The sequence below is a fragment of the Cetorhinus maximus genome, chromosome 15, assembly GCF_964194155.1.
Source record: "Cetorhinus maximus chromosome 15, sCetMax3.hap1.1, whole genome shotgun sequence".
Classification (NCBI taxonomy): Eukaryota; Metazoa; Chordata; class Chondrichthyes; order Lamniformes; family Cetorhinidae; genus Cetorhinus; species Cetorhinus maximus.
The window spans coordinates 88,117,135-88,129,722 of NC_135893.1; the positions used below are offsets into that span (position 1 = coordinate 88,117,135).

At 43.1% G+C, this 12,588-nt stretch overlaps 1 protein-coding gene across 1 annotated transcript in view; it reads right to left on the reverse strand.

Moving 5' to 3' along the window:
• Positions 1-12,588, reverse strand: part of prkar1b (protein kinase, cAMP-dependent, regulatory, type I, beta) — a 215,645-nt gene that overhangs the window by 60,858 nt on the left and 142,199 nt on the right. The window contains exon 7 of the mRNA XM_078558889.1: positions 1,476-1,634. Within this exon, the coding sequence (XP_078415015.1) occupies positions 1,476-1,634 (159 nt within the window). The remainder of the gene's footprint in view (positions 1-1,475; positions 1,635-12,588) is intronic.

The following is a 12,588-nucleotide window of genomic DNA, read 5'->3' on the forward strand; positions in this document are numbered from 1 at the left end:
CGAGTGAATCGAATGGATGATGTGAAAATATAAATCTTGCGTTTAAAACAAAACTGAAATTCAAATAATGCATAAAGCAATTTAATAACATATCAGAAAGGACCTGCAGTTTATTTTTATACTCCCTCAAGATACGTCAATAAAGTTTTCAACTCTGGATTAAAGCCCTTAGAATGAGAAAGTAAAATGTTTTTCAGCATACTCTGCTGTAACCTCATCTTGCAAAAGTTTTGGGCTGAGAAGTATTCAGTTTTGAAATCTGATGCTATTACCAAAAGAGCTATTCTCACTCTTCACTTGAATAAAGATTCATCTAACTGAGAGCTGAGAGGTAGGAAAAGTTAACTTAGGCCAAATCCTCTCCACTGCCTTTCTGTAATTTTCTGTGAGAAAGTAAAATGAAGCAGCTCAAAATTCTTGCTAACCAGTTTTTCTTCCTCTCTCCTTTTGTGCTAAATACCCCACCTTTGTCAGACGTTCTCCTTTGAAGCTGGGTCAAGATTTGTAATTTACCCGTTAAAATCTTCCAAGCACAAACCAGTATGTGACCATTAAGGTGCATGGAAAGCTGGTGCACCAGCAACCTGTCACCAAATTATCAAGGTGACAAAGTATCATTGAAAATAATCAACATTTTACCATTAATAGTAGAAATCAATAGCTATTATACTTTGCCATAGTTAAGAGCTATTCCCTGAACATTAACAGTGATGATGGTTCTCAGTACTCAGAAAGTCAATGGCAACGGACTTCAGGGCTCCTTTATTTCATCAAGTGGCAATATGTTTTGTTACCTTCCCATAACACACATTATGGTCTGGTGGAAGGAAATGGTTATAGAAAGGTGAAAAATCTGAAACTACACTGAACACAGACAAGAGTCTAGCCCAAGAGTGCAATAATAAGTAGTTATTCATGGTAGAAAACTCAGCTGTACTTCATTTCAGTTTATATATAATTTAGAAGGTGTGTACTTCTATTTTAGCAATAGAAAACTTCATATTAGGTGTTCCAAAATGTCATTTTTATATAAAATCAAGCAAATTAATTTCCAATTATTTAGCTGTCAGTTCAATTTTTTATAATGAGATTTTTTTCCCATTTACGATGTCCACAGTACAATTCAGGCACCATATTTTATATTTGTATGAAATAATCAGATACATTTTATACCTGACTATTTTGATGTGCACAAATAATTTTGTTTGAATAATGATGAACACAATTATAAGATTATTCAGTGGACTGTTTGTAAATGAACATGTAAAAAAACAAATTCAAAATGTTCCTTAGTCATGCAAAATTCTAAATCAATTAAAGGTTTACATGTTTCAGGAATTAATTGAGAAAAACAGTCAAATAGTTTATTCACAGTAACTTTTGAACTTGCAGTTTCAGACAAAGGATTTTTTAAAAATCAACTGATCCCTGAAACTGTTGCAAAATGGAAAATGACAATGTAATTTAAGACAGACCATTAGAATGCGCCTGTAGCTGTCCCTGTCAATTCCCCACAGCTTGAGGTCTGTCTTGGCCTTGACAGTTGCTGCTCTTGGAGTGCCATAGATCAGAGCAAGCTCTCCAAAACTGCCTCCTTCTCCAATGTTCGTAACCCATTCTCCGTTTACGTAGACCTATGCGAAAAAAAAATGTCAATCTAGAGACCTCTCTGTTAGTTCTTTTCTTCTCTTTCAGTCAACTAAAACATATTAATATTTCCTCTTCCAATATTCTTTGCTCTGAAAAAAAATGAACAATAGACCAATGGTTTTCTTTCTAAAGCCCAACAATGAAACATCCTAGTTTGTGGGTAGGATTTCAAGTCTGGATACACAAGGATACTTTCAGCTTTTTAAATTTCAAGCTCCCATGGTTTTTGATTTCCAGTTATTTTGTGTCATGTTTTACACATGTAGAATCAACAAGGAGAACTATCACAATTCTTCTAAAATCAGAATTATCTATGGAGCTGATTCTTTTTAAAAATAAATGTCACAATCAATAAGTAAAATACAGATGGAAACAAGGAGGAATACAATGCTGTTAAAATTGCATATCACACCATAAATATTATGCATATAAACTTTTTGAGCCCCTTGCCACTGTCAGGCTCAAGCTCACAGGAGTTAGAAAAACTTAGGCAAACTACGTGAGATTTCTGATGTCACCCATATCTTCCCAAGGCCTCATCAGTGGACCAGGGCCTCAGGAAGTTCCATCCCATATCTTCATATGCCCGACTTACAACTGTAATAACAGAAAAGGCAACACTCCAAAACTTTCGTAAGTGAAGCACAAACTAAGCAATTTTATGAATTGAAATCGAGATATATCTTAGCCCCAATATACTTTTTGTCAAAATGTTTTGTTCCATGAAATTTTCAGAACTTGTACATGTAGAAAGGTTACTTAATGGGATGTCTCACATGGGATGTGAAGTATTCATTTACTCTACACTCTATTTGTTATCAAAACAGTTTCTTTCCTGACGTAAGTCACTTTGGGAAAAATGTTTTACAGGTCATTATCCTACATGTTTAGAAAAGTTAGCGTCAATATACAGATACATTATTCAATCTAGATTCAGTTTCAGCCCTGGTGGAAGGAGGAGTAGGAAGAGAATGGATATATTACTTTAAGCGTGATGGTAGAGGATTAGTTTACTATAGCTGCTAGAGTTGCACTTTAATCACAGTGCTAGCGTATGTATTAGAATGTGTGTTCTTAAAGAGGATCTTGAGATCAGAGGCATTACTCAAACACAATGTGTAAGACTCAAGATAGATTGCCTTTACTTTCCACAAGGAATTTTCTTTGATAAACTATTGCTCGATTTTTAAAATTAGATACTTAGGTACAGTTGCAATAGGACAGATAATAATTTAAAACATAGGTTTCTCCCTCTCTACAGAGCAGCAACATGAAATCTAAAAGAGCTTGAATCATTGCTGGTTGCCCTCAATCCAATCAACTGCATGGACTTAAGGCATCAAGTACCTTAAGAGAACCATACTTGCTTCTGCAGAAATTATTCAATCCCTAGCAGATGATCTGCAATATCAAGCACATCAATGATAACTTTGTTCCCAAATTCGAAAGGTCACAGTTTTATTTATTTACCACTGCTAAACTGGAATCGGAAAAATATGAATCGTCTCTCAGTAGATCAGTAAGTAAATGCACTAACCATGTCATACTATCTAAAGTCTAGTCTTGCTTTAATTTAGTAATTAACTGAAAGTTGCTGTTTGGACTGGAAGCAGGTGAGTTTTAGGCCAGCTTTAAAACAGGGCTTATACAGGCTCTGCTTACAGCTACAACTAGTTAATTAGATAACTGGCTTAAACAGGTTTTCAGAGGCTAGATTCAGTGAGTATAAAAACAGGCCATCTTACAGTGCTGATTTTGTCTGCAGTAGAGTGCTGCTCTGGACTGCAGTAGAGTGCTTAAGTTGGAGTTTGGTGACTGAGGGAGGAGCTGAGGAGGGAACGAGGTGATCCTTTGAGTACCATGAGTATGGTCGGGTAAGTATTTACTACTTTTATTGCTTATAGTTTTTAAGGTCTTATTTTGTGGTTCATCGTTTGCAAGGGCTATATTCTCTAACAGTGAGGAGCAGGGAAGAAGGGCCCTAGAGTAATTGATATTAATTATCTTCCAAAAGGTTTAATTTAATTCAAAGATGTAAGTCATGGCACGAGAGCTCAAAGCCATGGTATGCTCCTCCTGCTCTATGTGGGAAGCTGTGGACATTTCCAGTGCCCGGGGCCAAGATGTGTGCAGGAAGTGTCTCCAGCTGCAGCTCCTGGAAGCCCGGGTTTTGGAGCTGGAGTGGCGGCTGGAGCATCTGTGAGGCAGAGAGTATCGTGGATAACACATATAGAGGGATGGTCACACCGCAGGCTAAGAGTCCACAGGCAGGAAGGGAATGGGTGGCCACCAGACAGAGCAAGAGGACTAGGCAGGTAGTGCAGGAATCCTCTGTGGCTATTCCCCTGCAGAACAGATATACCACTTTGGATACTGTTGGGGGGAATGGCCTCTCAGGGGAGAGCAGCAACAGCCAAATTCGTTGCACCACAGGTGGCTCTGCTGCACGGGTGGAGTAAAACGTGTGGGAATGCAATAGTTATAGAGGATTCAATTGTAAGGGGAATAGGTAGGTGTTTCTGTGGCCGCAAACGAAACTCCAGGATGGTATGTTGCCTCCCTGGTGCTAGCATCAAGGGTGTCCCAGAGCGGCTACAGGACATTCTGAAGGGGAAGGGTGAACAGCCTGTGGTCGTGGTACACATTGGTACAAATGACATAGGTTTAAAAAAAGGGATGAAGTCCTAAAAGCAGAATATAGGGAGTTAGGAAGTAAGTTGAAAAATAGGACCTCAAAGGTAGTTATCCTGAGATTACTACCAGTGCCATGTGCTAGTCAGGGTAGAAATAGCAGGATACATCAAATGAATATGTGGCTGAAGAGATAGTGTAAAGGGGAGGGTTTCAGGTTCCTGGGACATTGGGATCGGTTCTGGGGGAGGTGGGATCAGTACAAACTAGACGGGTTACACCTGGGCAGGACCGGGACTGATGCCCTAGGGGGAATATTTGTTAGAGTGTTTGAGGAGGGTTTAAATTAAAATGACAGGGGATGGGAACCTATGCAAGGAGTCAGAGGAGGAGGGATCATGGACAAGAACAAAAGACAGAAAGGGGAATAAGAAAAGTGATAGGCAGAGAAATCAAAGGCAAGAATCAAACAGGGCCTCAGTGAAAAATAGTGGGAATGGGACAAGTAATGTTAAAAAGACAAGCCTTAAGGCTTTGTGCCTTAACGCAAGGAGCATTCGCAATAAGGTGGATGAATTAAACACACAAAAAGATGTAAACAGGTATGATATAGTTGGGATTACGGAGACATGGCTGCAGGGTGGCCAGGGATGGGAACTGAAATCCAAGCGTATTCAGTATTTAGGAAGGACAGACAAAAAGGAAAAGGCGGTGGAGTTGCATTGCTGGTTAAAGAGGAAATTAACGCAATAGTGAGGAAAGATATTAGCTTCCGACGATGTGGAATCTGTATGGGTAGAGCTGAGAAACACTAAGGGCAAAAAACGTTAGTGGAGGTTGTATATAGACCCCCAAACTGTAGTGGTGATGTTGGGAATGGCATTAAAACAGGAAATTAGAGACGCATGCAATAAAGGAACATCTGTAATTATGGGTGACTTTAATCTGCATATAGATTGGGCAAATCAAATTAGTAACAATACCATAGAGGAGGAATTCCTGGAGTGTATACAAGATGGTTTTCTGGACCAATATGTTGAGGAACCAACTAGGCAACAGGCCATCCTCGACTGGGTATTGTGTAATAAGAAAGGAATAATTGGCAATCTAGTTGTACGAGGCCCCTTGGGGATGAGCGACCATAACATGATGGAATTCTTCATCAAGATGGAAAGTGATGTAGTTGATTCTGAGACAAGGGTCCTGAATCTTAATAAAGGAAACTACGATGATATGAGACGCGAGTTGGCTAAGATGGATTTGGAAACGTTACTTAAAGGGATGACGGTGGATAGACAATGGCAAACATTCAAAGAGCGCATGGGTGAACTGCAACAATTGTTTATTCCTGTCTGGCGCAAAAGTAAAATAGGAAAGGTGGCCAAACCATGGCTTACAAGGGAAATTAGAGATAGTATTAGATCCAAGGAAGAGGCATACAAATTGGCCAGAAAAAACAACAGACCTGAGGATTCAACAGACCTTTAGAATTCAGCAAAGGAGGACCAAGGGATTGATTAAGAAGGGGAAAATAGAGTACGAGAGTAAGCTTGCAAGGAACATAAAAATGGACTGTAAAAGTTTCTATTGGTATGCGAAGAGAAAAAAATTAATGAAGGCAAACGTCGGTCCCTTACAATCAGAAACAGGGGAATTTATAATGGGGAACAAAGAAATGGCTGACCAACTAAATACATACTTTGGTTCTGTCTTCACAAAGGAGGACACACATAACATACCAGAAACGTTGGGGAACACAGGATTTAGTGAGAGGGAGGAACTGAAAGAAATCAGTATTAGTAGGGAAATGGTGCTGGAGAAATTGATGGGATTGAAGGCCGATAATTCCCCAGGGCCTGATAATCTACATCCCCAGAGTACTTAAGGAAGTGGCCCTAGAAATAGTGGATGCATTGGTGGTCATCTTCCAAGATTCTGTAGACTCTGTATCCTACAGATTGGAGGGTAGCTAATGTAACCCCACTATTTAAAAAGGGAGGTAGAGGGAAGTATAGACCCCTCAGCCTGACGTTGGTAGTGGGGAAAATTCTAGAGTCCATTATTAAAAATTTAATAGCTGAGCACTGGGAAAACAGTAGCTGAATCGGACAGAGTCAGCATGGATTTACGAAAGGGAAATCATGCTTGACAAGTCTACTGGAATTTTTCGAGAATGTAACTAGTAGAATTGATGAGGGGGAGCCAGTGGATGTGGTTTATTTGGACTTTCAGAAGGCTTTCAACAAAGTCCCACATAAGAGATTAGCATGTAAAATTAAAGTGCATGGGATTGGGGGTAGTGTATTGAGATGGATAGAAAATTGGTTGGCAGACAGGAAACAAAGAGTAGGAATAAACAGGTCTGGGTGTTGTCCCCCTCACTGGAACTGGCATCTGAGATAGCCTTCTCACTGGGCTGTTCTTTTGGCTTTGATGACCTTGGAGGACGTCCTCTGGCCCATGGAGCATTTGATGGCCCCACCTGGAAGGGAGCTGCCAGTTCCACAGCTGGCTCCTCCCCGTTCGCTGCAGCCTCATCAGATGCCATGGTCACTGGCAGAGGAGCTGCTGCCCTCATCCAGAGTGCCCTGAGAGGAGCCCGCAGAGATGACAAACAGCCAGTGTGAGGTCACTTCGGACCTCCCTGCTCACCGTAGATGGATGGGCACCAAGCTGGGATACTTGGTGCCCAAACCATCTCCCACACTGGCACTAACCAGCTGAGGCCAATGCTGCTGTGAGGGCTTGCAGGTACGAGCGCAACCCCAGGACGCCCCGATTGGTCTCCTGGAGAAGCCTCTCAAGAGTTGCCACTCTTTCCATGGAGGAAGCATGGCGCTCAGCCATTAAGCTCACTGCATCGGTGGTGCTCCAAGTGGACACAAGCACGGGCGCCATGCCACATATAGCCTCAAGTATCTCCGCCAGATCGTCCCACATACCCCGCTTCGCTTCCTGCATTTGCTGACTCCAGAGGCACATCAGCCACCGACCGAGCATGTACCTGGTCCCCAGCAGTCTTCCGACTGGCAGCGCCCTGGGCACTCTGTCTCTGCCCACACCTCAAGCAAGTGTGAAGTGCCCTCACTGCCATGCCCCAGGACACTAGCCGAATATCTAATTCCCACAGAAGTGCTCGTATCTGCACTGGTGCCTGCCTGGCTGAGATTGTGTGACACCGGTGAGTGGATTTGCTCTGGGGCTTCAGGGGTGAGAGGTGGGCCCTCTGCCTCCTCCTCCCGGCCCTGCTCCAGCGATGCTGAAAAAAAGAAACAGGACATTAGTTATAGTGCAGACAACGTCAACTTGCATGCCCCTCCCCTGGATCATTTATGTGTTCATCCTTCCATAATCAATGGTCAACCCATGTTGCTAACTTCAGTCACTGAGCATTCAGCACTGCCATGGCTTCTGTGACACACGTGGTGACCTGAATGCTCACCAAACATACTTCCCCGTGGCACCCCAGCCTCACTGGTGGACCTTAGGGCAAGGCATCTCTCCAGATCCATGGCCTGCTGCTCGCAAGCCATTGGGTTGGCCAACTGGGCCTGCCCTCCACCAGTCTGCATTCATTCAGAGGCATTGTGCGCAGTGTTCTCCTGACAAGGAGAGAAGAGCATTGAGTCCCTGCCAACCAAGCCAGAGTGGGACATTGCAGGACTCCAGTTCTTCATCACACTCTCCCAAACAAGCCAGGACTGACCACACCACCGCCCCCCCACCCCCCACCCCATTGCCCAAATGCTGCCTCCTTCACATGTGGCACCACAAGTTGTGACTTTGCTAAGCAAAGGAGGCACAAGCACATGGAGCACAAACACCAGCAGATGGATTGGTGCCTCGCCAACTGGAAGCTCCCCTCCCAGCATGTTAGCACTCTGACTTTGACATGCTTTGCAGTTCCAGCACTCTGCTTAGGTGCAGACCCTTGGCTTTCAACCCCATTCCATACTCTGGGTGTCAGCGTCACACGCTGCGGATGCAGAACACATCCTAGCTCAACACCCTCAGGGTGAACTGGGCATAGGCAATATCTGCTGGCACACCCAGCGAGGGATACATGCAGTGAAGGATTCACACACTCCCACGCACATTTGGTCAGGTGGAGAGGCCTCCACCTCCTGTCCCTCAGAAGGAGGACCTCTTGCCACGCTGCCACCTCCTCCAGGAGGGCAGCTAGGCACTCGTCAGAAGAATGAGGGGCATACTGCCTCACTGGCCTACCCTCCGACCTGGCCTGCCCTAATGGCCTGGCCTGCCCCGATGGCCTACCCTTCGGACTTGCATCAGGCACATTGCCCCTCTGATGTGCTCTTCTTCCAGCAGCCTTGCAAAGGCCGCCCACCCACTCCTGCTATACACGGGAGTCGTGAACTACGCTGGGTGGGCCTTAATTGGTCCGCCCAGGTAAAATAGTGGCGTGGACCCGATTGTGGGGGGCGATCGGGTCCACACCTGCCCGCACCCAGTCGCGCATGGCCCGCCCGACATGGGGAAAATTCTCCTCATTGTGTCCAACATTAGATGTGATTCTGCGATTGGACAACATTTGCTAAATAATCCTCAATGTGCTAACAATTACACTGACAACCAATTTAAGATTGTCAATTGGGCTTGCAGTGTGGCATATTTGCATGTACTGGAAGCTACATGTACACACATTGTACCTATTTCAACTAAACAAAATAAGTGACAGCCATTTGTTGACTCATTCCTCAGGGCAATGTCTTGACCAATCAGGGTCAAGCTGCCTGGTTTAAATTTCAAACAATGCTTGGCAGTTAACTGTCAGTCACCATCAAAGGTGCATTCTCCATGGCAATGCCATTTGTTAACCACTCTTCACATATAGTATAAATAATTGTTTTCCCCTTTTATTGGTATTCTTGCAAGTGCCCTGATGAGTGCAAGACAAAAAGCTTAGACATGTCTCTTTTTTCTGTAATACTCAAGTTCTGTACCAGCAAACGGCTATCTATTTTATATAATTATTCCATGTGGGGAGCAGGATTTGTAGCTGAAGGAAACAGCTCACCCACTTATCAATGCTAGATCTTCTGGACCAGACAAATCACCTCTGCTCAGTAGCAATTGCAAAATTAACCCAGAGCTTGATAGATTTCTATCACATCACTTTTGATGATTAAAAATGTTAGTAGTACGGATTGTCAGCAATTACACTTACGTTCTTATATATAGACCACAGTGGTTAGAACGTGACTGATCTGATTGTGGCCATAACTCCACTTTCTTGCCTTCCCCCACAACCCTTGGCTCCCTCGCATATCAAAAATCTGTCTAACTCTGCCTTGAATGTATTCAATGACCCAGCCTCCATTGCTCACTGGGGAAGAGAATTCCAGACTAATGACTGAGAGAGAAATTCCTCCTCATCTCCCTCTTAAATGGGAGAACTCTTACTCTGAAATTGTGCCCCCAGTTCTAGATTTCCCCTGTGAGTGGGGAAGATCTTCTCAGCATCTACCCTGTCAAGGCCATTCAGAATCTGATATGTTTCAATTAAATCCTTTCAACTAAACAAAATAAGTGACAGCCATTTGTTGACTCATTCCTCAGGGCAATGTCTTGACCAATCAGGGTCAAGCTGCCTGGTTTAAATTTCAAACAATGCTTGGCAGTTAACTGTCAGTCACCATCAAAGGTGCATTCTCCATGGCAATGCCATTTGTTAACCACTCTTCACATATAGTATAAATAATTGTTTTCCCCTTTTATTGGTATTCTTGCAAGTGCCCTGATGAGTGCAAGACAAAAAGCTTAGACATGTCTCTTTTTTCTGTAATACTCAAGTTCTGTACCAGCAAACGGCTATCTATTTTATATAATTATTCCATGTGGGGAGCAGGATTTGTAGCTGAAGGAAACAGCTCACCCACTTATCAATGCTAGATCTTCTGGACCAGACAAATCACCTCTGCTCAGTAGCAATTGCAAAATTAACCCAGAGCTTGATAGATTTCTATCACATCACTTTTGATGATTAAAAATGTTAGTAGTACGGATTGTCAGCAATTACACTTACGTTCTTATATATAGACCACAGTGGTTAGAACGTGACTGATCTGATTGTGGCCATAACTCCACTTTCTTGCCTTCCCCCACAACCCTTGGCTCCCTCGCATATCAAAAATCTGTCTAACTCTGCCTTGAATGTATTCAATGACCCAGCCTCCATTGCTCACTGGGGAAGAGAATTCCAGACTAATGACTGAGAGAGAAATTCCTCCTCATCTCCCTCTTAAATGGGAGAACTCTTACTCTGAAATTGTGCCCCCAGTTCTAGATTTCCCCTGTGAGTGGGGAAGATCTTCTCAGCATCTACCCTGTCAAGGCCATTCAGAATCTGATATGTTTCAATTAAATCCTCTCTCATTTTTCTAAACTCCAGTGAGTATAGGCCCAACCTGCTCAGCCTCTCCTCATGAGACAAACCTCTCATTCCAGGAAGCAGCCCAGTGAACCTTCTCTGAACTGCTTCCAATGCAAGTGTTTCCCTCCTTAAAGAAGGTGATCAAAACTGTACACAATACAGTAAGACCTCACCTAAAGTTGTGGTTGTATTCCTGAAAATCATGACTTTAAGTGAAACAACTTAAATGAATCATGGGTTCCCATAGGAATCAATGCCAAAGCCAGAGTTAGGTTCCTTCAGACATTTCTTGCCCAGAAAAACTCACATACAGGTTGAAATGCTGTAACATAAATGTGCAGCATATGCATTCTTAGCTGGAATAACTGCAAAATAAAATAAAGCACTAAATATGACAAATGCTGTATAAATTCAAATTAGATGACACTAAATCACCCAAATAAGCCCCGAATAGCACAGCTTCTGTCTCATCCACAGTATTTTGTAAACTCAGCTGAACTTTTTGCTTGCTTTCCTGTGTCTCTCCTTTCCCACCCTGTCTGTGGCTCACTAGCTCCTTTCCCACTCTGTCTCACCCACATCCTCACCTCCACTCAGCCCAGAGCAGTGACTCAACAACCTGATGCTCTGGCCAACTCCCAGTCTGAAGTTGCCTGGACCTCTTCCTGCTAAACAGCCAATCTGCAGGGGGGACATGTGCGCTCCCCCGCATTCTCTGGATTACTTGCATTTCATCCAATTGCTGGCTGGGAGCTTCCTGTCCCTCCCTGCGCTCCTGCTCCTGGATCTCAGGCCTCATTCTCTCCCCATAACCTTGGTTTCTGGTGACGGCGGCGACTCTGCAGCAAAACATAGCGGTGGCTGGCCCATAGTGCAACACGTGGGGGGTTCGGGGCAGAGTGCAGACGACGTTAAACTGAAAATGGCGGCACAAATCGGAAAACAGGCTCTAAAGAATAAAGAACGCTAAAATGAAATGATGTTAAGCTGTGACTTCCTGTACTTGAGGTGCAATCTCACCAATGCTCTGTACAGTTGTAGAAGGACTTCCCTACTTCTATAGTCCGTCACCCTGGCAATAGATGCCAGCATTCCATTTGCCTACCTAATCACTTACTGTACCTGCATACTGACTTTTTGGAGTCATGTACAAGGACACCCAGATCCTTCTGTACCACAGCATTCTGCAGTCTCTCTCCATTTAAATCATATTCTGCTTTTTTTCTACTCTTGTCCAAGTGGACAACATCACATTTTCCCACATTATACTCCATCTTAAATTTATGGAAGATAATTCTCCTACTTGCTGGCCTTAGCGGTCTGCACAAAATTAGTTGGATCAGTCTCTGTCTTTGTGCAAATACCATAAAACTATTTCCAGTTTGGCACTAACTCAATGACTGATGTGGGAAATTTTTGATATTATACTGGTACAACAGAGGATATTCAGATTGATAGATAGGAAGCAGAGAGTGGGCATAAATGGGACTTTTTCAAGTTGGCAGATAGTGAATTGTGGAGTGCCACAAGGGTCAGTGCTGGGGTCTCAGCTATTTACAATCTATATTAATGGCAGTTTAAGAGAGTAATGTACCTAAGTTTGCTGATGAGATAAAGCTAGGTGGAATGGTAAGCTGTGGGGAGGACTGTCATGAGGCTAATAATGTATATATTATTGGAAAATGTTTTTCTTTTAAAATAGAGGTTTAGTCTGTGGGTGTGTCTTAATTGGATTAAAGCCAGCTGAGTGCTTTGACGTGTACTAGTTTTGAGATGTAAACAGAGAAGTAGAGGTGCATTTTCTTGAATAGAACATTCAAGAAATGGGGTGAAATCTGGCACCTAGCTAGCAGAGACCAAGCAATGTTTATATTACTAATAAAATTGGTACTATGAAAGGGGTTTTATTGTTA